Source organism: Triplophysa rosa, linkage group LG20 (assembly GCF_024868665.1).
Source record: "Triplophysa rosa linkage group LG20, Trosa_1v2, whole genome shotgun sequence".
NCBI lineage: Eukaryota > Metazoa > Chordata > Actinopteri > Cypriniformes > Nemacheilidae > Triplophysa > Triplophysa rosa.
Window position 1 is genome coordinate 611,498 of NC_079909.1, and position 23,029 is coordinate 634,526.

General features: G+C 47.1%; 1 protein-coding gene across 2 annotated transcripts in view; it reads right to left on the reverse strand.

The window, feature by feature from the left end:
* Nucleotides 1-667: 667 nt before the first annotated feature.
* elmo2 (engulfment and cell motility 2) overlaps nucleotides 668-23,029 on the reverse strand; it is a 72,376-nt gene continuing 50,014 nt past the window's right edge. For both annotated transcript variants that reach the window (XM_057361383.1, XM_057361382.1), the window contains exons 11-21: nucleotides 20,765-20,887; nucleotides 16,200-16,319; nucleotides 16,017-16,121; nucleotides 15,731-15,839; nucleotides 8,675-8,811; nucleotides 7,969-8,132; nucleotides 7,766-7,878; nucleotides 6,778-6,885; nucleotides 6,614-6,696; nucleotides 3,149-3,226; nucleotides 668-2,934 (exon numbers count right to left, since the gene is read on the reverse strand). In XM_057361383.1, the coding sequence (XP_057217366.1) occupies nucleotides 2,734-2,934; nucleotides 3,149-3,226; nucleotides 6,614-6,696; nucleotides 6,778-6,885; nucleotides 7,766-7,878; nucleotides 7,969-8,132; nucleotides 8,675-8,811; nucleotides 15,731-15,839; nucleotides 16,017-16,121; nucleotides 16,200-16,319; nucleotides 20,765-20,887 (1,341 nt within the window). In that variant the 3' untranslated portion in view covers nucleotides 668-2,733. The remainder of the gene's footprint in view (nucleotides 2,935-3,148; nucleotides 3,227-6,613; nucleotides 6,697-6,777; nucleotides 6,886-7,765; nucleotides 7,879-7,968; nucleotides 8,133-8,674; nucleotides 8,812-15,730; nucleotides 15,840-16,016; nucleotides 16,122-16,199; nucleotides 16,320-20,764; nucleotides 20,888-23,029) is intronic.

Below are 23,029 nucleotides of genomic sequence, written 5' to 3' on the forward strand. Positions count from 1 at the left end.
GGGAGGGATACTGTCATGTGCTTGCCTGTGTGTCTCCTGGTCCGTACTCCATTTTAGGCTTGTTTGACTTGATGCGGCGCCGCAAGATCCGACAGGTGGATGACATCAAAGTAATGCGAGAGTGTTTCGAAACCAAACTTTTTAGTTTTTCGAATTGCTCTTGGGGTACTTTGATGTCATCCACCTGTCGGATCTTGCGCCGCTGCTTCAAGTCGAACAAACTCTATTTTGTGTTGTAGTTATATTGCCCCACCTTAATTGTTCTCAGCTTTGTCTCGTTTCTTTTAATTGTTGCCCTTATATACACCCCTGTGTTTCTTTTTTTCGTGGTCTATGTCTGGTTAGCCATGCTCACCGTGTTTGGTTTTCTCTTTTGTTAAATAAACGGTTTGCACTTTGACCCCAACCCCTTGCTTCTAATTATTCTTTATTACTACAATAAAATCTGATTTAGTTAGATAATGTTAGATCTGTTCTATGACTATGTATTGTATATATATGATAACTGCTTTCCTAGAACACTTTTCTTTTAACTTTTCTCGTAAAAATGTTTCAACAATCGCTGATATTTCATGTTGCAGGTTTAAATGGAAGTCAAAATATGTTGTAAAATGTGAGTTGAATTGATTAACATCAGTTTTGTGTAATAAATGCCAAGTCATGATTTTAAAACATTTTATTAATGCACACCAATTTATTACAATCACTGTTATGCAACACACTATATACAGTTAAGATAGTATTTTGTAACGTTACACTTAAATACTATGATCTTTTTAAATTGAACACATTTATAAATCTAAAACAAAAAAAAGAATCTTCTTTTATTCTTCGCCACATTGAGAACTAAGAACAGAATACTTTCTGAAGGCACTGAAGACTCTTTTGACACTTGACCACTAGCAACAGTAAAGAAAAAACTACAGTCTTACTGTAGTAAGAGTTATCATGAAACACATCTTTACACCTCTGTCAGTAATCCATCTAGAGCATGTATCTTTTGCCTTTATTTTAATATTGATGAAAAGCGATATAAAAGCTACCACAGGCAGAAAACATCAAGTGTAAATCGCTTGAATAACACAATGATACTGAATCATATGGCTATTATTAAAGACAGTTTAAGTAAAGGACAGTAAGGAGAGAGACAGTGTGTGCAGTCTTTACTAATTTTGACATCTGAACTTATAGTAATGAATTTAGTTGAATCTGTTAGACATCAACAAAGAGTCAGAATTCAGCAACACTGTTTCTTAGGGCAGTTTCAGAATAGCCCTTTAGGTGCGCACCCGAGTTTGTTTCGTTTGGATGATGTGAACGCTGTCTTGCGAACTCAGGTGCGCACCCACAAACCGAACCCGAGTCTGCTTAAAAAGGGTGGTCTGGGGTCCAGTTCATGTGTACTCCGGTACAATTCGCTGCTGATATGAACACAATCGTACCAAATCGCAAAAATGAACCACTATTAATGACGTATTATTTGATAAAAATGTGTTTGTGTTTCACTGACTTTCCGGACGAGCGAGACTGATGCGCATATATCTCATTTCGGCATTCTTAAGAGCATTTGCAGGACATTTGTAAGACAGACATAAGTGGCGTTATGTACTAATGCTCTGAAAATAAAACCAACGGTTCAAGAACATGAATATATTAAAGTGTAGAAAGCAATGTTATGCAAACGAACCACGATTCAGACCCAAATAAAACAATATGAATGCAGTGCAGCAGGGGCAATCGAACAAGGGTTCGGACTAGAGAATCAAACCAAGTGTGAAACCCCCCTGAATGTACTGTATAGTGTCTTTCACATAAAATACAAAAATAGATCTTTTGACAATAGCAAATGTCAGTACATGTTAGTCATCTGCAGGCAGGTTAGTGAAGCATACAAATGTTGTCATTCTTATGGTTAAAGTTTTCACCCTAACAGTGCAAATGCAGATGTCTTGCCACTTTTAAACAGGGAACAGAATTAATGCTAGTAAATAGAAATCTGTACACGAACTCTATCTTAAAGATGCATTGTGTCATTTTTGGCAGCAATAAACCATGACCTATGTACCCGCCAGATCCCTACGCTCTGCAAACGAACGACGTCTTGTAGTGCCATCCCAAAAAAGGTAAAAATCTCTCTCATGTACCTTCTCTGGATCGGTTCCACATTTGTGGAATGATCTGCCTGCTGCTACAAGATCAGCAGATTCTGTAGCCATCTTTAAAAAATGTCTGAAAACACATCTCTTCTGTCAGCACCTGACCGATCAGTTCTGACTTCTATCTCTTTTCTACTCTTTCTATTCTTTAAAAAAAAACTTAGCTCTGTATACTGTGGTAGGCTATATGAGACCAGTTTTTTATTGCACGTATGCTTTTTGTTGTCCTTGTGTTGTTCCAATTGCTTCTATTGTTTCCCTCATCTGTAAGTCGCTTTGGATAAAAGCATCTGCTAAATGACTAAATGTAAATGTAAACCGAATTGCTAAACTCCGCTCTTTTTTCCCCTCCACCTGAGCCAATATTCGCTCTACTGGCTGAGCCAAAAGTTGAAACACTGTTCAAACAAACCAGTGAAACATTGCATGGAAAAAGTTAACCTGCCAGTGGCAGATTATACTTTATAATCTAGTAGTTTAGTACAAGAAAGTATTGTAGCATCCAAAAAATGACACACATCACCTTTAAAATGAGGAACACACACCAGCAAATGCAAACACAGAGTAAACAGACTTCTCATCCATAGTTATAGGTGAAATTATACGTGCTAGGTTCTTTTGGCACTGGGGGTGGAGCCTCAGGGATGGTAATGTTTTCTAAATCAAGGAGGCGGAGTTTCATTTCCATGCTCATTAATGTGTCAAGGTCACTTCGTGTCAGGTCACTGCCCAACTCCTTCCCCAAAAGTGCAGAGAGTCCGTCCGTCCAGATGCAATACTGTTTAACATACAAACAACACTTAGGTCTTTATATATTAAAACAAACAAACAAAAACGTTTTGTTAGACAATGAAAGTTCATTTATATATCTCATGAAAGTATGGAAGTGAAATCTCCTTTCGATGATTAAGTAAATGTGGAAAAGAAAAAATGGTCAACTGTAGCACACATGCACATGTACTAAACAAAAAAAACATTTTTGTATCATTAACCTCATATTTGTTGGGTGCCACAAAGTTGAGAGCTTCATCTGGATCATAGAGAATTGAGAATGCCAACTCCAACACTTCCTACAAACACATCATTATACAGTTGATTTCAGCCATTCAATTATACAGACAAAATTGAAGTCTGGGAGTTAAGGGAATTATGCTTATTCATATGTGTGCTTGATGAATTTTAGCTAGTGTCGGTTTTGCACACAGGTCTTCACAGTCTTTAGAAATTATTGTTTTAGTTCTAGCTGTAGTGGGCTCCACTGACAGACAGAGCCAGTAGCCGCTTTCGCATCCGCTAGTAACAGGAACTAATGTAACAGAACGAGCAAGGAGGAATGTTGTTCGAGAACTAGTCCCTCGGGCCGTCTTCCTGGTTGTATTCACACCGACATTAGCATCTCTGAAGTGAGATTGGCCAACCAACAGCGCACGCAGCATTTAAAAAACAAAACAACTGAGTCTGAGCTGTGGTTTTGTAGTGTGTTCTGGGCTTCTTGGTAACAGAGATGTAATGTAGACATAGAGGTCACAATTGAAAAAATAAAAATAAGGACTAAGAGCCGAAATGTCCTACGACAATTGAAAGTGCTACATATCACCAAGACGGAGAAAAAACACAATGCACGGACGGAGACAACAGGTACATGCTGCTAACATTCGCTTTCTGTAGGTTTATGTTTAAATGGCGTTCTGTGGTGTAGTGATTTGATCTGAAATGAGAGCTTACATTTCAAACATTCTCCTTCAGACACAAGGGTCAAATTCATGAAACGAGCGATTTAAAACACTATTCAGGGAATCATTGGTTTAACTCAAAAGAAAAATACCTATAATTCATGGTAATTTAAGTGCACATATTTTGATCAGCAGGACTGATCAGTTTATGCACTCGTCCAGGGAATACATCTGCGATCTCATCATCCTTCAGAAACATTATTTTCGGGCCGTGTCTCTACTTTACAGAACTTTAGAGCAGGTAGCAAGATCAGTCACAGTTTAGGGAACATTAGTTGCGAGCCTTAAACACAGAAACTATCCTGAGTAAATATATATGGGTATTTATTAAACTACTCTTCAGGGTGAAGTGAACATATAACTAGGCAAGGCAAGTTTAATTATATAGCACGTTTCATACACAAAGGTAATTCAAAGTGCTTCACAAAAAAAAGACAATGTCGTGATCCCGGTCACGTGGGTCCTCTTCCTGTCTCTGTTTGTTCTGTCGGACGCATGTGCTACTGTTTTTGACAGCTCGCCGTGCGCCCAGTGTCTGCGTCACTTACCCCGCCTTCGTGTTTCCCTGTTAGGCTTTTCCCTCACCGGTTTCTCATCACCTCTTCACCCTGTTCACCTGTAGATATTCCCGGCTATCGTTATCATCATTACCTCTATTCCCCGCCACCTGTGGCTTGTTAGATTTTCCTATTTAGTCCCTCTTGTTCTCTTGTCTTGTGTTGGACCGTTTCAGTGTAAACCCTCTGATCACTGTGCTCTGCCGTTTTGGCTTACAGTCTAGTGCTACTAAGTAACCTTTTCCTGTCTAGTAGTATCCATAGTAATTATTCCTGATTCTTAGATAGCATCTTGTCAGTGTTTACCGTAGTTGTTCTTCCCTGTTTCATCTCTCTGCATCTCTCCAGTTCCCGTTGGCGTCCCGGTTTGCATCACTCTCCACTGTCTGGCACCACTCGCTCCACAGAGGGTTTTACCTCCCGCGGGATTTCCTCAACCGAGGTTCTGAGCCGTCCTACGGCTGGGCATCCATCCTCTCGACCCGAGAGATTCTTCAGGACAAGCATCCCTCCAGTGGTGAATAACTAACTCTGCTTCGCTACATTTGTCTCTCCGGTGGATCGAGCTTCTCCCCATCGGTTGTTCCGTTGTCACTGTTCTAATGGTATTGACTCTCTTGGACTATAAGCGAACTGTGGTCAGTGGTTGTGCCTAAAAGAATCTCTTGGATTACAACTAAACTGTGGTCAGTGTGTGTGCCTAATAAAGATTCTGTATTTTCGCTGCAATTGAGTCTTCTCGCCTTGCGTATCATGACACATAATGCAAGACCCAAGACATCTTGAAAAGTATATGATTTAAAATCACAAATAGACAGAAGACCATACAGACAGAAAGCTGGCTGCTGCAGTAGAAGCATGTATGATTTCACATTCTCTGTTGACAGGTGGACTATTGCTCAGAATTTGACCCTGGTAAAGCCAACTAAATCGCTGATCTTCCGTTAGCGGGTGACCTATAGCTGTTTTTGTAGCCAACTAAATCAGGTTTTCAGATTCTACGTTAGCGGGAGGTCCACTGCTTTTAAAGTGGGGCCGTTTCTGTCTGAATGGCCATTCACGCACTTAAGAAATTCCCAAATTCCACACCACCCACAATATATTCCTGGGCTGCAACATTAGCCTTTAATCTGTCGTTATGACCAAGACCCAACACAGTGAAGAAACTACACTGGGCTTCTCAAGTTTCTATACAAGATTCACAAGTTTGCAATAACATGTAATCAGATGAGATAAAAGCATGTTTGACGTGCTGTCCCACAGCTCTGAGAGACCCCCCATCATGAATATACTTGACGATATATACTATGCGATACATGTGACAGTGAGGCCATGGGGTGGAGGAGGGATGCTGCACCACTGCTTTCAAAATTCAAACTTATTCCACAAATCTTACCATCTTCCAATGTTTCATTAGTCAAGCAATCCCCCTATGATGCCACTCGGGACCCTGAGCTACAGCAATTCAAAGGGAGGCTCAGATCGTGGGTAGCCACCAGAGACACACTGAAGCCACCCCAGATCCACAACTTCCACCAAGCGCACCCTGACCACTAGGGTTGTTCCGATTGACGATACTATCGGGTATCGACGATCCTCAGACCTATCGGCGATAGCTGATTCTTTAGACAATAGCTGGATGTATACCAATATATGTTGCAAATTAATATTACAAACACGCATTGCGCATTTCTTTGTGCAAGAGAGCTTTCAATGCATGCGGCTTAGGCTTTTCCTCACGCCAGAGAGAGTTTATAATGTGCAGGCTTTGAGTTTTCAGTGCACGAGAGAGCTTGTGTGGGTTTAAAACCAGCGCACAAGTTGTTCCTGTTTGGCAATCAAGTATTAACAGCGCACGCAGGCATCAATGAAGCATTTGGATGAATGATATTGACTTACAGCAATAGTTCACTTTCTCTCGTTTAAAAGGTTGCGGTGGTAAGTAACAAGGTTGCCAACTGCACTGAACTTACACTCTGATAGAATGTTAATTTCAGTCACACATGAGCATTTTCTAGCCACGTAAGCTTCTGTTTTTGTCCACAAATCCAGCTTGTCATAGATAAATGTGTAAATTGCTCCGCCGCTCGATACTATTGTGTATCGGCGATCCACAGGCTGGCGATCTGACTATAGAGAATATCAGACCTGATGTGTTTTTTCTTACCTTGTTCTGTTTGAGTGCACTCTTCTCCTTCATGTGAGGACAATCTTTCCCTGTCAGTACTGCTTTAATGTCAGACACAGCGACTGTGAGGGAATGAAAGGGAGTTACACTGCAAGAAATATGCATTGTGTTCAATGCTCTTCTATTCACAAACATGTGCTCACTTTTATCCATGAGCATTTCAAAAGGAACTTCACCCTGAGGAGACTCATCCAGATCTCCATAGTGAAGAATCTTGTGATTCAGTGACAGACGGCAGAACCAAAACTTCTCTGTCAGGGACATAGAAGCAAGACTTTTGTTAGACTCAAAAACTAAAAGAATGTGTTCTGAAAGCTCTCTATCATTGTGATTGTCGGGATGAGTTGGTATTGAATGTTTATTACTGTATAGACGGTTTTATCACAGTGTTGAATTTCATTAGAAAAAGAAGTTGAAAAGATAAGCAAAGTGTTATAGTCTCGATAACAGGTTTAAGAACTTTATCAAATAACAAACAGTAATACGAATAAGTAAAAAAGTAAAGCTTACTGATAAATTGTCAGGTGTAAATAATACACATAACACATATTATAAATAATTCCCATCATTTCATGTTTTTTTCCAGATAGTAAGGATTGCTAATAACTAATTAAAAACAGCACTGTGTGGCAAGCCACGATTGTGTTGCGTTCCATCTTCAACTTAAAATCAAAATAATTGTTCTGCCACAGTGACATTATCAACTACATAAATGAGTGTTAGTGGATTACTTTATTTTAGTTGTTAAATTACGAGACACAAACTTTAGCATAGCTAGTGCACTTCTACTTATCCCTTCAACTGTGAGGAACGCAATGGCAATAATTTATTCTATGTGTTATTCAGAAACACCTAAATATGAGACGTGTCATGCCATTACTCATATGTCACGTTAAGCTCCTCCTTTCGCCATTCTTCTCCACATGAGACTTTTGACATCAGAGTGCGCGTACGACGCTTACGCAGTATTTAAACGCAGTGTTATTACAACTGGTCAAAGGAAAAGATAAGGCACATTCTTCTTCACGGTAATTTGAAGTGCCCGCAATAACACTACCGTGCCTTTTACTACAGTGATGTACCGTATTACCGAATGCTGGCACGTCTTTGTGAAAGATGAGATGAAGTGACCTTGTCTGCGTCTGTTGCCCAGTTTCCGGAAGCCGCTGCCCTCACACAGGCGATTGAGTCGCTGCTGTTTAATCAGTTCCAGAATCTCAGGCTGGATTCTCTCACGAAGCTCTCTGAAACACACAAACATACACATACACAACATAAACACAAATACCAGTTCAACCAGAACGATTGCTAAATATTAATGAGGAAACACACACATTATGGGTGGAGACTGGAAGTCATCCTGACTCATTCTCTCTGACTGACGCAGTCGCAGAATCTCAGCATAACTCAGACTGCGCAGTTTCACTCGCATCTGCTCCAGAGATGATGGCTTCATGGCCAGAGCTCTACTCATCTGCTCTCTCACCACCGTCATCACCTACACACACACACACACACACACACACAGGCTTTGGTTGACTATCCCTGTGGGGACAGTACATAGGCGTAATGTTTTTATACTGTACAAACTGTATATTCTATCCCCTATCCCTAACCCTATCCCTAAACCTAAAGATCATAGAACACTTTTTGCATTTTTAGATTTGTAAAAAATATTGTTCTGTACAATATATAAGCTATTATGCCCATGAGGACCTCAATTTTGGTCCCCACGGTGACACGAGTCCCCATGTGTTGGTGTGTATTCAGGTTTAGGTCCCCACCGGGATATACAAACATGAACACACACACACACACACACATGTTGGACTTCCATGTTTAATGGGGACTTGCCATAGACATAATGCTTTTCATACTGTACAAAATGTATAGTTTGGCTTATAAGCTGTTTTCCTTATGGAGACGAAAAAAATCTTTCTAAGATTCTTATCTTTCTCTATCTTTGTGCGGACATTTGTTCCACACACTGTAGGGTTTACCAGGACGTATTTACCAGGACGTATAGACAGACACACACACCTTGTTGAAATCCTCGGTAGTAGCTCTCATCTCTTTCCATGTTTTATTGATCAGCTGCATGCAGACGCAGAAGAATTCCTCCCAAGCACGCTCATGGGTGAAAAACATGGGATGATAGTCATTACATCCTTCATTCGCTGTTAAGACAAGATGCAATGTCATCAAACACGAGGTGTGATGTGAAATAGAAGGCTAGCCCTGTGTCCCAATTAGCATAGTATCAGTCCTAACTAGTATTCAAAACTAGAATTAGCCCCGAAGCCCAGTGTGTTGAGATGCAGATTCTCTGTGTTACCAGTGAATATTCAAAGTGAAGATCCATGCACACTCAAATGATGTTTAATTAACAAAGTTCAGGAGGAACCTAAGCATATAATCAGCCCAGCCGGTCAACCATCAGCAATCACCGCTTCTACCTATCAGCTCAAGCAAGCTATCTCATCACAATCAGCCCGGCTGGTCCACCATCAGCAATCACCGCATCTACCCTATCAGCTCAAGCAAGCTCTCCCATAAATAGACAAACCATCTTACTGCTGCATCTTGCCAGATAAACATCGACCAGTCGATATCATGTCCGAGACTCCCGTCATTACCGACATTTCAACTGCCCTCAACCCTTCAGCGCTGCCATGTGCACCCCATCTCTCCAGCTCCGGGTCAGATTCAACAGACGATTCCCAAGATTTGCCACGGGGCCACCAGCCCCACCGCTCTATGCGGTGAGCAGCTAAGAAAAGGGGTTCGTCTTCTCATCCTCCTACGAGGACTCCAACTCCTTCACCGGCGTCGTCATACGCCTCAGCGCTCCTCACGATACCCGCCTTCCACAAATGGACAGTCCAGGGCCTACGTATGGTCCTCTCCAATGCGGAAGTCCATTACAGCAGGCGGCTGACCAAAGCGGAGCTTTACTCCCTATACGTCGCATCCCAGACCGACGCCCCCTCACTGAGGTCTCGGCCGAAAGCCACCGACAAGACAGGCCCGGCTCCTGGGTCTCACTATTCCCGGCCCGGGCAATCCACCTCCGCGGCTCAACGAGGCCTCCCTCACACAAGCCGCCGCAGCGGGAAATCAGCGAATCTGGGTCGCGCTCCGGTTTCCCAAGCCGAGCGCTTCCAGCAGCCCTCTGCATCTCAGCTCGCAGCACAGACCTACGTCTTGCCAGCAGCTGACACTGCTAGCCGCCCAGGTCAAGCAGGCCGGCAACCAACCGGAGCCCCGGTTCAACCATTCACTTTCCCCACCCCAGGCTATTGGCCCGCGGCGCCGGAGTCGGTCTCTAGCATGAGGCTGCCTCCGCTAGAGACACAGGCAAGGGTCTCCGGACCCCATTTTTTCGACACCGCAGCCGCCTTGACTGCGCTAAACGCCCAAACAGCCGCTATTCCTTCCCTTCTCTCTCTTCAGCAGCCACGCCCTCAATTTTCATTGGCCACTGCAACGGCTATATCCGAGCCTTCCAATGCGCCAGCGCTGGAACCACCACCCATCTCCAGCAGCATCAGAGCCCAGATTTTGGCAGGTACGGACACCGATCTTTATTTTCTCCTCTCACCGCTATAACCTCCGTCAATCGAGCGGCAGATTACTTACGATGATTTATCTTTCACTTTAAAAAACGCCTCACCACTTCCGTATGCTGTCATTTCCAGAATTCACTGTAGCTTTCTCCCGCTACAGCGAAGTCATCTGCACTGTGTTTCCTCATAGGAGACACGACCTAAGCGATTACCTAGCCATCGTGGGAGAGCTCGCCCTCTCCTATGGGGGTACACACTTTTACATGTACCACAAGCTTTTTGCCGCCAAATGTGCCTTTCGCGTAGCTCAGTGGAACCAGTGGACACTGAGCTGCATAGTAGAGTATTCCTGGGTGTACGCAACATCTCGTGCGCAGTCTGCAGCTCAGTGGTTCACAACACCAGCGACTGCCCCCTAGTCACTCCCTCTCTTCCCTCATGCCCATCTCCGCCTCACCAGTCCACTTCATCGGTTCCGCTCCTGCCAAATTGCCCCACACACTCAACCTCGCGCAATGCTGCAAAATCCTGCGCGCACGAAGTGTGCAATAATTTCAACCAGGGAAGATGCATCAGACAGAGCTGTCGTTTCCTGCACGTATGCAGCTTCTGCAGCGGAGCTCACGCTTGCATAGTTTGCCCAGTCTTGCAATCTTCTAATAAAAACCTCAAAAAGTACCTCTCGACTCCTGTGAACATTTCTTGTTTGTCATTTGAATTGTCTTTGCACCCCGACACCCAGTTCACGGATTATCTCCTGACCGGCCTCTCCCTTCGCACAGCCTAATCTGCCCCAACCTCCAGTCTGCGATCGCCGAACCAGAGGCAGTCGATCTCCTCTTGAAAAAGGAGATTGACGCTGAATTTATTATCGTCCCCTTTGAGGCTCCTCCTTTTACCGCATTTCACATCAGCCCTATCAGCATAGCTACACGAGAATTTTCTGGCATAAAAATGTTTAACATTCAACCTCTCGTCACCCTGCACGGCTCTTCCTTTCCGAGCATTAACAGCCTCATTCCAGTCGAAAGAATTTTCCCTGCACTATCATAACATCGACGAAGCCATCACTCTGATTAAAAATGCCGGTCGAGGCGCTTGGCTAGCCAAAGTCGACATCACCTCAGCGTTCAAAATCATGCCCATTCACCCAGACTACTGGCATCTATTCGGCATAAGCTGGCGCGACAATTTTTACTTTTCGGTCCTCCTAACTTTTGGCTGCAGAAGCAGCCCTAAAATTTTCGACATATTGTCAGAGGCAATCTGCTGGATTCACTCTAACAATTATGCAATCCCATACCTCATCCATTTACTGGATGATTTTTTGATAATCTCGCCACCCGATTCCATGCCAGCTGCGCATCTCGCCACAGTCCAACAAGTATTTGAGAAGCTCGGCATTCCCCTCGCCCCAGACAAAACATTAGGACCAAGCACATCCATCGAATTTCTCGGCATTAAATTAGACTCGCTCACATTCCAGGCTTCTCTGCCAAAGGATAAATTCGACAGAACGATACTGATCTCTTGCTCTCTAATAACCATTCCCCGTTGCTCAAAACGCGAGCTCCTATCCGTTCTCGGCCACTTGAATTTCGCGATGCACATAATCCCGCAAGGCTGCCCATTTGTTTCGCACCTCCTCTCTCTCGCTTCCTCCGCCCACGCCCTCGAGGACACAGTCTTCCTATCCACCTCTTGCCGAGACGAGCTAATGGATAAAATTCCTCGAACAATGGAACGGCTTGTCATTTTTCTACAGTGACATGGTCTCCTCTCCCATCGATATTCGCCTGTTCACAGACGCCGCCCCTTCCGTAGGTTTCGGAGGTTTTTACCAAGGTCGTTGGTTCGCATCCACTTGGCTCCCCCAGCTCTCGGAACTTCCGCAGGCTCTCGCATCGTCAGCACTTTTCGAGCTATACCCACTGGTCGTCGCAGCATCCCTATGGGGGAAAGAGTGGGCAGCTTCCAGCATCATCGTGCACTGCGACAATGAGGCAACAGTGCATTGCATTAACAAAGGTTGCTCTCACTCCCACACCTTAATGCCATTCCTCAGACGCCTCATCTGGATATTAGCCTGTGACCAGTTCATGATAACAGCCAAACACATTCCGGGATCAAAAAACCAGATCGCTGACGCCCTTTCACGTTTTGACATACAGAAGTTCAGGCTGCTGGCGCCCGAAGCAGACCTTATGCCAACACCTGTACCACCTTGTTCGGAGTTGATCTTCCTGTAAACCACCCACTGCAAACCCTCCTCAATGCCTCTCTCAATTCCATCACTCAGGCCGTTTCCCCTAGGACCCTACAATCATATCTTACAGCGTGGAAAAGTTTCAGGTCGTTTCACCAGGCTTTCAACATTCCCTTCCCCGATTTTTCTCTCCTCACCATCACCTCCTACATCTCCTTCCTCAACACTGCGAATTGCCTTCAGTCCAGCTCTATTAGAGGATATTTGAGCGGAATTCAGTTCTTCCACAAATTAATCTTCAACTCTCCATCAACAGCCATAACCAGCCCCCAAACATCCATGATCATCAAAGGCATACAGAGAGCCCAACCTGCCCGTCCAGAAGCCAGGCGACCCATAACCCTGGAAAGTCTCACCAAATGCATCTCCACCCTCCGCAAAGGATATCACTCCACGCACGTTGCCAGAACACTCGACGCCATGTTCACCTTGGCATTCTTCGGTTTTCTAAGATGCTCGGAAATCTCCACCACGTCCAAATTTGACCCCTTAGTTCACTCAACCGTGTCTGAGCTACTAGTACTGGATTCGGAGACGATATCATACTCGATCAAGCAAAGCAAGACGGACCAAACCAGGAGAGGCCATTTCATATACGTCTTCAATCTCCAGTCACCGATTCAACCGTACCAAACCCTCCTAGCCTACCTTGTCATGAACACTAGGGAAGAACCCAATTGCAGGCAGCGAGGGATGAAGGGGTTAACGCAAGAGTTTATTTAAATAATAAAACAAAAACAAGAACCCACGTGGGGGTAAAACAGTAACAATGGATAAACAGAGACAAAGACTAACTAAACACTAGACTAACCAACAATTGACAAGAACTATACTCAACACTTACTGAGACGACGAAACAGCAACAACAGGAACAGGTAATAACAGCAACATTGGAGGCACACAAGGACAGAGGTACACTGAACGCAATGCACGAGCAACAAGACAATGAAACATGAGGACTATTTAAAGGGGAATACAAACGAGGGATAATAACACAGGGCAGGTGAGGGTAATGAAACACGGCAGGGAAACAATACAGGAAACAAGAGGGGCGGGGCCAATGACGAGACACCGGAGAGAAGGCATCCCAGCAGACAACTTTTCCAGTCACTCCTTCTGCATAGGAGCAGCTACCACAGCCGCCCAAAAGGGCCTCTCTCAGCCACAAATCCAAGCGCTCGGCCGCTGGTCATCGGAAACTTTCAGAATCTACATCCGAACAGAACTCTCACTCATCAGGGAAGCCCATCGAACCCTCATTTCCCGTATCATCTAAACAACTCTGTCGCCCAGCACAGGATCGAACCCCTACCACTTCAGCAGTATATTCCCCAGCGGGACACCCCTCCATCGCAGCAATCACCAGCGCTTCGATGTGAAGACTTGTAGCTCCAGACCGCCTCTGCAGGGGCCAGCACTCACAACTCGCGCTCTGCAGCGACAGACTTCATAGCTGAAGTCAGCAACACCATAAATCATCTCCGAAGAGGCCAGCGCTTTAATCTCGAACGTAGAAATCAGCTTCACGAAGCCAGTATCGCCGCAGCGACCGCGAGGGGCCCGTGCTTCCTCCCGTGCTCTTCCGCAGCAGTCACATCTCCTATCCAATCCCTTCCAAAAACCTCCCCGAAGCCAGTATCGCCGAAGTGACTGCCCCCACAGGGGCCCGTGCTTCCTCCCGTGCTCTGTGGCAGCAGTCACATCTCCTATCCAATCCCTTCCAACAACCTCCCTGAAGCCAGTATCGCCGCAGCGACCGCCCCCGCAGGGGCCCGTACTTCCTCCCGTGCTCTGCCGCAGCAGTCACAATCACTATCCAACCCCTTCCAATCACCTCCCTGAAGCCCGTATCGCTGCAGCGACCGCCCCCGCAGGGGCCCGTGCTTCCACCCGTGCTCTGCCGCAGCAGTCACAATCACTATCCAACCCCTTCCAATCACCTCCCTGAAGCCAGTATCGCAGCAGCGACCGCCCCCGCAGGGGCCCGTGCTTCCTCCCGTGCTCTGCCACAGCAGTCACAATCACTATCCAATCCCTTCCAAAAACCTCCCCGAAGCCGGTTTCACCGCAGCGACCGCCCCCACAGGGGCCCAAGCTGACAATTCAAATGTACAAGCCAAAGTCGCAGCAGCGACCGCCTCTACGGAAGCCAGTGCTCCCATCAATCATCCCAGCAGAGACCCGTACATCCATCACGCGTTCTCCTACAGCAGAAGCCTCCTTCAGTCGCCTCCTTACCAGTCACAGTTTCACCATCAGGGACACCTATAAGTAGCCCAGCCTGCTCCAGCTGGTTATGACATCCCCATCATCACAACCTCTAAACGCAATGCTCCAAGCCGCTTCCGGAAATCGACATCACACCGATCTACCAGGCACCCTCATTTCACCGTCGGAACCTCAACCGTCCCCGGAGGAGTCTCTACCCCAGTTTCCATCTCATCAATCACATTCCCGAAGGGCCCTTATCCTCTTGTCTTCGCCCGCATTCAGGTCAACACCTCCGTAACGCCTAGAATCGCATCTTGGGGGGTATGCGTACCATGCCTTTGGGGGGTGTGTTCTGGGCTCGAGCCGGTTCTGAGCCCGGCCCACTTGCCCTGAACCGGGTAGAGTGCTCCGGGTTCGGATAGATCTGGCGAGCTCGGAGCCGGCTCCCTGTACAGCATGCCAAATATGCATAAACTGCATACCCATGCTCTATCATTATTATCCCTGCAACATAGCTGTTTATCTGCGTAGGTGAACTCGTGAAACGGCTGATATTCTCACATCTCACTGCGAGAGGTCGGAGTTTAGTGACGCTTCACTTCATTAATACAATTAAATAGGTTAATAAATGTAAACATTACGTAAGAAATAATAAATAAATACATACTTAAAAAGAAGATTTGATTTTGATTGTGACTGTTAACAATGTGCGTGCATACTGTTTTGCTACGCACTAAAATGTATATACTTCTCTAGAACAAAAGCAGCACATAATTGTAGGGCATAGTATAAATAAGCCAATTGGGACATAGCATAGGTCTTAAAGGGATACTTCAGCCAAGAAACAAAATTTCCCCATGTTTTACTCCCCCTCAAGGCATCCTAACTGAATATGACTTTCTTCTTGAAGAATAATGCAGTCGGAGTTATAATACCACGTGGTGTCATTTTGTTTCTTGGCTGTAGTATCCCTTTAATTCTAAAGACACTTATAAAACATCATGAAGTCTTGATAAATGCACAGCAGAAAGTCTAAAGAGATGAAAGACTTACGCAGCTCTCCGACCTGTAGAATCTCACACAACATGCGTGTCAGCTCTATAGCACAGCGAGCAAATGGACACTCGTGTTTGTCTTCACGACTGCTGTTCTCTAGGACAAGCTGAACAACACAAGCACCATCAGCAGAGCTCTTTAAACGTTTAGTGTAAATGATTTGTCGGGTCATCTTTTCATCATCATCAATGTCCCTGCTTCTATTTACAGCATCAACCCAAACACATGCAGGTAAAACAGCACTTATTATATACTGGTAATGGATATGAGGTAATGTTCTCACTCTGATGTAAGTGTCCTGATGGAGTTTGGCGAGGTACAGCATGTTATCCAGCGCCAGCATTCCTGGAGGAGTCTGAGTAAAATCCAGCGCAGGATTCCCAGCATTCTGTGTACATTCGCTACCATTAAACATTTTAAACATCATCAGAGCACTCAACAGCTCTTTACTAGTGTCATGACTCACAGTGAAGCCCAGCATCTTGTAGTCTTTGGTGTAGATGGCTTTCCTCTTCTCTATCGCGCTGGGATCATTGTCTCCATCAAATGCTATTCTGCGCAGTTCAAAGATGAAATCTCTCTGTGCCTGAGGACATAACAATATAAGAGCATTAGATATAACATCTGTAAAACAGATTTGTTCATTTATGGGGACTTGGACGAAGGCTGCTGTACATTATGAAATAAGGTTAATTAAGTAAATTTGGGAGTTAGGGTTATCCATCCAATCAGCACTAGAGGAGGTCCATATATACAGTATAGCCGTCCCTTACCTCTGTCCCGTGATGGTTTTGCAGCATCACCTCACTCTCTGCTGGAAGCTATCCTAGTTAAGGAGGGTGGAAGTACTCTGGGCTCAAGCTGTCTGGTCTCGGGTCTGAGCAGCTTGCTTGTTTTGTCAGTTTTGTTCTATGTTTATGTTTGTTGAGCACATGGTTTTGTTTTGACAGATCACCATGTGCACTGAGTCCTTGTGTGCCCTCCCCCTTGTTTTCCACTTACCTTATCACACCGGTTTCTCTTTTCTCTCATCACGACGCACCTGGGTCCACTTTTGAGATCAATTCTTTTCCTACTTAATCCCCTGTTTCTTTGTTCATTGTCAGATTGTTAGATGTTTTCTAGCCACAGTGACTACCCAGACTTGTCTTTAAATCTTGTCTAGTTTATTATTTAGTTCTTTTTGTATCACTTTTACCCTGTCTACGCTCCAGAGCTGTTAGCCATCTGCACAGTGTTCTGCATCTTCTGTGTCCTCTACAGCTGCCCCGGCGACCTTGACTCACACTCTCACCTCGAGAGTCGAATCCCTCCTCCCTCTGTTCGGGTCGTTCGTGATCGACTGCGGGTTACATCTTGCCTCCAGGAACCGGGCTCCGACAGAGACTCTTCACCTCCTTGGTGACAGCCACTTCGCCAGCTTCAATGGAGCTCGTCTCCCGGGCGGATTCTGTTCCGCACCGCGGTGCTCGTCACTCAAGTGGACTTCTCGCTAGTGGATTATTCTCGCCGCTCAAAGGGATTGCTCTCAAGTGGATTACTCTAGTCACCAAGGTGAATTTCTCACCAGTGGATTATACTCATTCCTCATGTGAATATCTCAATAGTGGATTATTCTTGCCACTCAAAGGGATTGCTTTCAAGTGGATTACTCTTGTCACCAAGGTGAATTTCTCACCAGTGGATTATTTCCGTCACTCCTGTGGATTTACCTTTTATGACTTCTCTCGCGGTGCGAGACAGGATCGCTAGGACGTCTCTCTCATAACTCTCCCTGGCCGAGCGCTCGAGCCTTTAACCCCCAAACCCCATTGTCCTTGGAATTTCTTTGTGTTATTGGGACAGTTGTGACTCTTGTCTATAGTTGCTCTCCAGTGTCTGTCATAACAGAATGATCTGACCAGTATGGAGTCAGCGGGGTCCTCTCCGCAACGCCCTTGCACAGCAGGGAGCGATGTTAGGACAGCAAGCCACGTAGCTTCATGCCACCGCTCGGGAAGTAGGGTCCCTTAATACTCAGATTGCGGGGTTATCTGCTCGTCTCGAACAGCTTCAATCCGGCTTGGTCGATCGAGCTCCGGACCGCCACAAACCTGAACCCCACGGCAATAACCCGCCGGTATACGACGGTGATCCTAACTCCTGCCAGGCGTTTCTCTCTCAGTGTGCGCTGGTGTTCGCCCTTCAGCCCCGTCGTTACGTCTCTGAAGCAACCAAGGTGGTGTATGTCCTCTCTCTGCTCACCGGTAGGGCCCGGGAATGGGGAGTGGCAGTCTGGAACGCCGAGACTGCTTTCTGCACCACTTTTAAGGACTTCCAGAAGGAGATGGAGAAGCTCTTCGACCGCTCAACCCGGGGGAACGAAGCGGCCGCTCTACTATCCCGTTTGACTCAGAAAGGGGGTTCGGTAATGGACTATGACATCCGTTTTAAGACATTTGTGGCAGCATGCGACTGGAATGAGTGAATTGCGCGCTCGCTTCTTGGAAGGACTAAATCACGCCATCTCTGATGAACTGTCCGCCCTAGACTTACCTACTGATCTCGAGCCCCTCATTAACCTTGCTCTGCGGGTAGAGAGCCGCCTCAACAGTCGACAGCAACGCCATCTCACCAACACCTCCTGGCGATCCCAGTCATCTCCTGTTCCCGAGGCACCTCCCATGCCTCCGTCTACCCCAGAACTCATGCAGTTGTTGTCGCCTTTGTCTCACCCCCCAGCAGAAGTAGCAATGCCTGGTCACTTTGCACTTCAATGCCCGCTAAAAGCCGGGGCCCCGCCAGTAGCACGGAGAGTCCTGGTGGGCGCCTTCCCTTGTTCAAACGCACATAGCTTCTCTTTAGACTGGTCCTTCCAGGGAGTTCCTTACACCGGCCATGCACTACTCGATTCAGGAGCTGAGGGGAACTTCATCGACGCTGCCATAGCTTGGAATTGGAGGATCCCCGACCGTACCCCTCGACAAGCCCATAGCCGCTCAGTTGCTCGCGGGCAGTTTCCTCACTACCATCACTCACGTCACCCCCTGTGTAAGTCTTTTTCTTTCGGGGAACCATTGTGAGGATATTGTACTAGATTCCCCATTGAACCAGTTAGTTCTGGGACATCCATGGCTTGTACAGCACAATCCTCACATGGATTGGAAAAATAACTCTGTCTTAGCCTGGAGCCAGTCTTGTCATGTGTCTTGTTTGGGTCCTGCCTCTTCTCTTGTCTCTGTGTCGTGTGTTCTGCAGATGCAACCCACCGACCTGACCGGTGTCCCGGTGGAGTACCATGATCTCAGGACGGTCTTCAGCAAATCCCGGGCCACCTCTCTTCCTCCGCATCGCTCCTACGACTGCGCTATAGACATTCTCCCGGGCACTTCTCTGCCCAAGGGCCGTCTTTACAACCCTATATGGTCCTGAGAGAGAGGCTATGGACAAATATATTCAGGAATCCCTCCTAGCTGGGCTCATCCGTCAGTCCTCCACCCCTGCCGGCGTGGGTTTCTTCTTCGTGCAGAAGGACGGCTCCCTGCGTCCCTGTATTGATTATTGAGGTTTGAACGACATCACTGTTAAGAACAGGTATCCTTTACCTCTCATGTCTTCTGCTTTTGAACTTTTGCAGGGAGCCCGGGTCTTCACTAAATTAGACCTCCGCAACGCTTACCACCTCGTTTGCATCCGGGAGGGGCATGAGTGGAAGACAGCCTTTAACACCCCTATGGGACATTTTGAGTATCTGGTTCTTCCATTTGGTCTAACCAATGCCCGGCTGTCTTCCAGGATCTGATCAATAGCGTTCTGGGTGACATGATCAATAAATTTGTTTTTGTGTACCTGGATGATATTGTAATATTTCCCCCTCATTCCAGGTGCACGCCCAGCAATTTAGATGGGTCCTCCAGCGTCTCCTTGAGAACAATTTCTTTGTTAAGGCGGAGAAGTGCGAATTCCATGCCGAGTCTGTTATGTTCCTTGGCCATATTATATCTTCGTAGGGAATTAAAGCTGATCCTGCCAAGATTAAGGCTGTTGCTGAATGGCCCACCCCCGACTCTCGCTTCCTGGGTTTCGCAAATTTTTATTGTTGATTCATCAGGAACTTCGGCCAGGTGACCACACCTCTCACCGCATTGACCTCCACTAAGGTACCTTTCAGGTGGAATCTGGACGCTCGGGTAGCCTTTGACATGCTCAAGTCCCGTTTCGTCTCTGCATCTGTTTTGTCTGTTCCAGATCCTGCGCTCCAATTTATTGTTGAGGTTGACGTGTCTGATGTCGGGGTCGGCGCAGTCTTGTCTCAACGGTCCCCTCGTGATGGGAAGGTGCATCCTTGTTCCTTTTACTCTCACCGTCTCAGGCCTGCAGAACGTAATTACGACATTGGCAACCGAGAGGTGTTAGCAGTGAGACTGGCCCTGTGTGAGTGGCGCCATTGGTTGGAGGGATCAGCTCAGCCCTTCTTGGTCTGGACAGACCATAAGCTCGCGTCAGGCCCACTGGGCACTCTTCTTTGGCCGTTTTAACTTCACCCTTGCATACTGGCCCGGATCTAAAACCTCAAGCCTGATGCCCTGTCTCGCCTGTTTGAGGCTGCTGAGAGGGAGTCTACGGCCGATGCCATCCTTCCTGAAGGGTTGGTGGTCGGGGCTTTCTCTTGGGGCATCGAGCGGTGAGTGGCAGAGGCCGGACGAGGGGTGCAAGTGCTGGCAGAGTGCCCAGGGGGTCGGTTGTCGGTGCCGGCTGCAGTGGGGTCATTCGTCCAGATTGGTCTGCCATCCAGGAAGCATTAGCAAGAGTATGCTCGGGCACAGTTCGGATAGGATAGTGTGAGCAAGGCCTACAATTTCAAGATCGGAGCACTCCCCTCAGACAGCACGTCAAATATGCTTTTGTTATCTCATCTGATGACATGTTATTGCAAACTCTTGAGTTATCTTGAGCATCAACAGAGCTCTGAATGGAACAGAAGCAGACTATGGTGTCTATGGTTAAAGTGAGATTCAGACAGATTATGTAATAAATAGTGATTTGACTAGCCTGGTCATTGGGATCCAATTTGGTCATCATGCGTTCCTCCAGAAGATTGAAGGTTAAGACCTGGAGCACATAGAGTTGATGGGCCATCTCGGCTTTCACTGGCCGATTCCCACGGATGATGTGCTGGACACATCAAAAATACAAATATTACATTACATTTTGCATAATGTATGTGCAACTGTTCAGCTAGAATTGTGTATACAGTTATTTTTTAAATCTGAAAGGTAAAATGTCAAGTAATATCCAAAAGGTGTCTCATTTCTTTAAATCTGCTGTGTAATAATGCTCCTTGTGACAAACACTTGCTTTAAAACAAATTATTATAGAACCCCTTAAACTGTCAGTGTAATCGTCTGCACACGGTGAGTTTGTGTTTTGAAAATGTTTTTTTTGCTGTGCTCTGCCACTTCGGCTGAGAAGCACAACAGCGCCTACACTTTTTCCGCCGGCTGAAAAGAGCAAGTCTCCCTCCACCCATCCTCACTACTTTCTACAGGGGAACGTCTTGGTTACGGATGTAACCTCGGTTCCCTGATGGAGGGAACGAGACGTTGTGTCGAACCGACAGAATGGGGTTTGTCTTGAGAACCTATCATCTTCTGAGCATTTAGAAAAGGCCAATGAAAATTGCCGAATGAAATTTGCATGCCGGGCTCCTCCCCGGATGTCCGGGTATAAGAGGGAAGCCGGCGTGCTCATTCATTCACCTTTGGTCTGAGGAGCCTAAAGCATCCTCCCCCGACCGCTGGGGTGGGCGGCCAGTGTTGTGGCATGAGGGACACAACGTCTCGTTCCCTCCATCAGGGAACCGAGGTTACATCCGTAACCAAGACGTTCCCTTTCTGTCGGTCTCTCGAAGTTGTGTCGAACCGACAGAATGGGGTTCCTATGGAAAACGCCACAGGACTGAGCTGCGTCGCAATCTCTGCGGAGCGACGTTGACTGGCCTGGGCGAGTCAAACGAACATGCTAACGCGAAATTATGACCCTCCAGTGGAGAGGAAGGGGGACCTAGAGCTTTACACAAAGTTGGGAAGCCCCTGTCACCGGCCGTCACGGGCGGAGGCCTAGTTCTCTAAATGGCGAGAAGCCGCCCGGCACCGTACGGGCCACTGGGTAAGCATTATTCTCCCCGGGGGAAAAGCACTGCAGAGGCCACTTCCTACCATAGGGAGGAATTAGTGGAGACACCACATGGTCTCACCATCAGGGGAGAACTCATGGGAAGAAAGTGCGGACTGCAGGAGTTAACCGCAAGGTGGGAGTCCACCTGGGGAGGTCATGGGTTGCCAAGGAGGGAACCATTCATGACGATACATCAGACGGAACAGCCCACGGAGGAGGGGGGTAACCACCTCTGGAGCACTAGGTCCGGTTAGAGCTATGTGGGAGATAACTCAACTGTTCCCCGGCCTAAGGGGGCAGGGCTGCTCTGCCCAGCCTGCCCCGAGGAAGGTGCTAGTGATGGATAAAATGCCTGTTCTTTACCCAGTGGGGGAAAGAGGGGAGGCGTAATAGCCGCTGATCCCCCTAAGGAAGGGGGAAGGGCTTTCGCAGGCGTACGCCCTACCGGCTGCCGGTCCTACACCTTGCCAGGATGCGGGTTGACACCGGTTCCGCGCACAGGTATTAGAAACTCACGGAGTTGTTGGGCATAGCCCGACCCCCAGCTCTGCAGATGTCTGCTAGAGAGGCGCCCTGAGCCAGTGCCCATGAGGAGTGACCTTACTCCCAACGGGCAGGGGCGAATTGAGATCGGTATGCCCTAACGAGGGCATCCACGATCCAGTGCGCCAGCCTCTGTTTGGAGACAGCCCTCCCTTCTGCTGACCTCCGAAACAGACAAAGAGCTGCTCAGAGCTTCTGCTCTGCGTGCGGTCCAAGTAGAGGCGCAGTGCGCGTACTGGACACAACACGGATGGGGTTGGGTCTTCCTCCCCAGTGGGGAGCGCCTGCAGGTTCACCACCTGGTCTCTCGGAAGAGTGGTGGGAGCTTTGAGCACGTAGCCGGGGCGGGGTCTCAAGATAACGTGAGAATCCCGGCCCAGAGTTCTAGGCAATCTGTGGACATGGAGGGTGCTTGACGATCCCCTACCCTCTTGGAGTTGAGCGCCATCAGGAAAACCGTCTTTAGCCTAAAGAGCGGCAACCCCGAGAGGCTCGAAGGGGGCAGGGCCTCTTGAGGCCCGCCACCTAGGTCGCAAGAGGGTACGGAGCGCGGATAAGGTGGTCACCCTCTCGCGCCCCTTGGGAACCTAATGACCA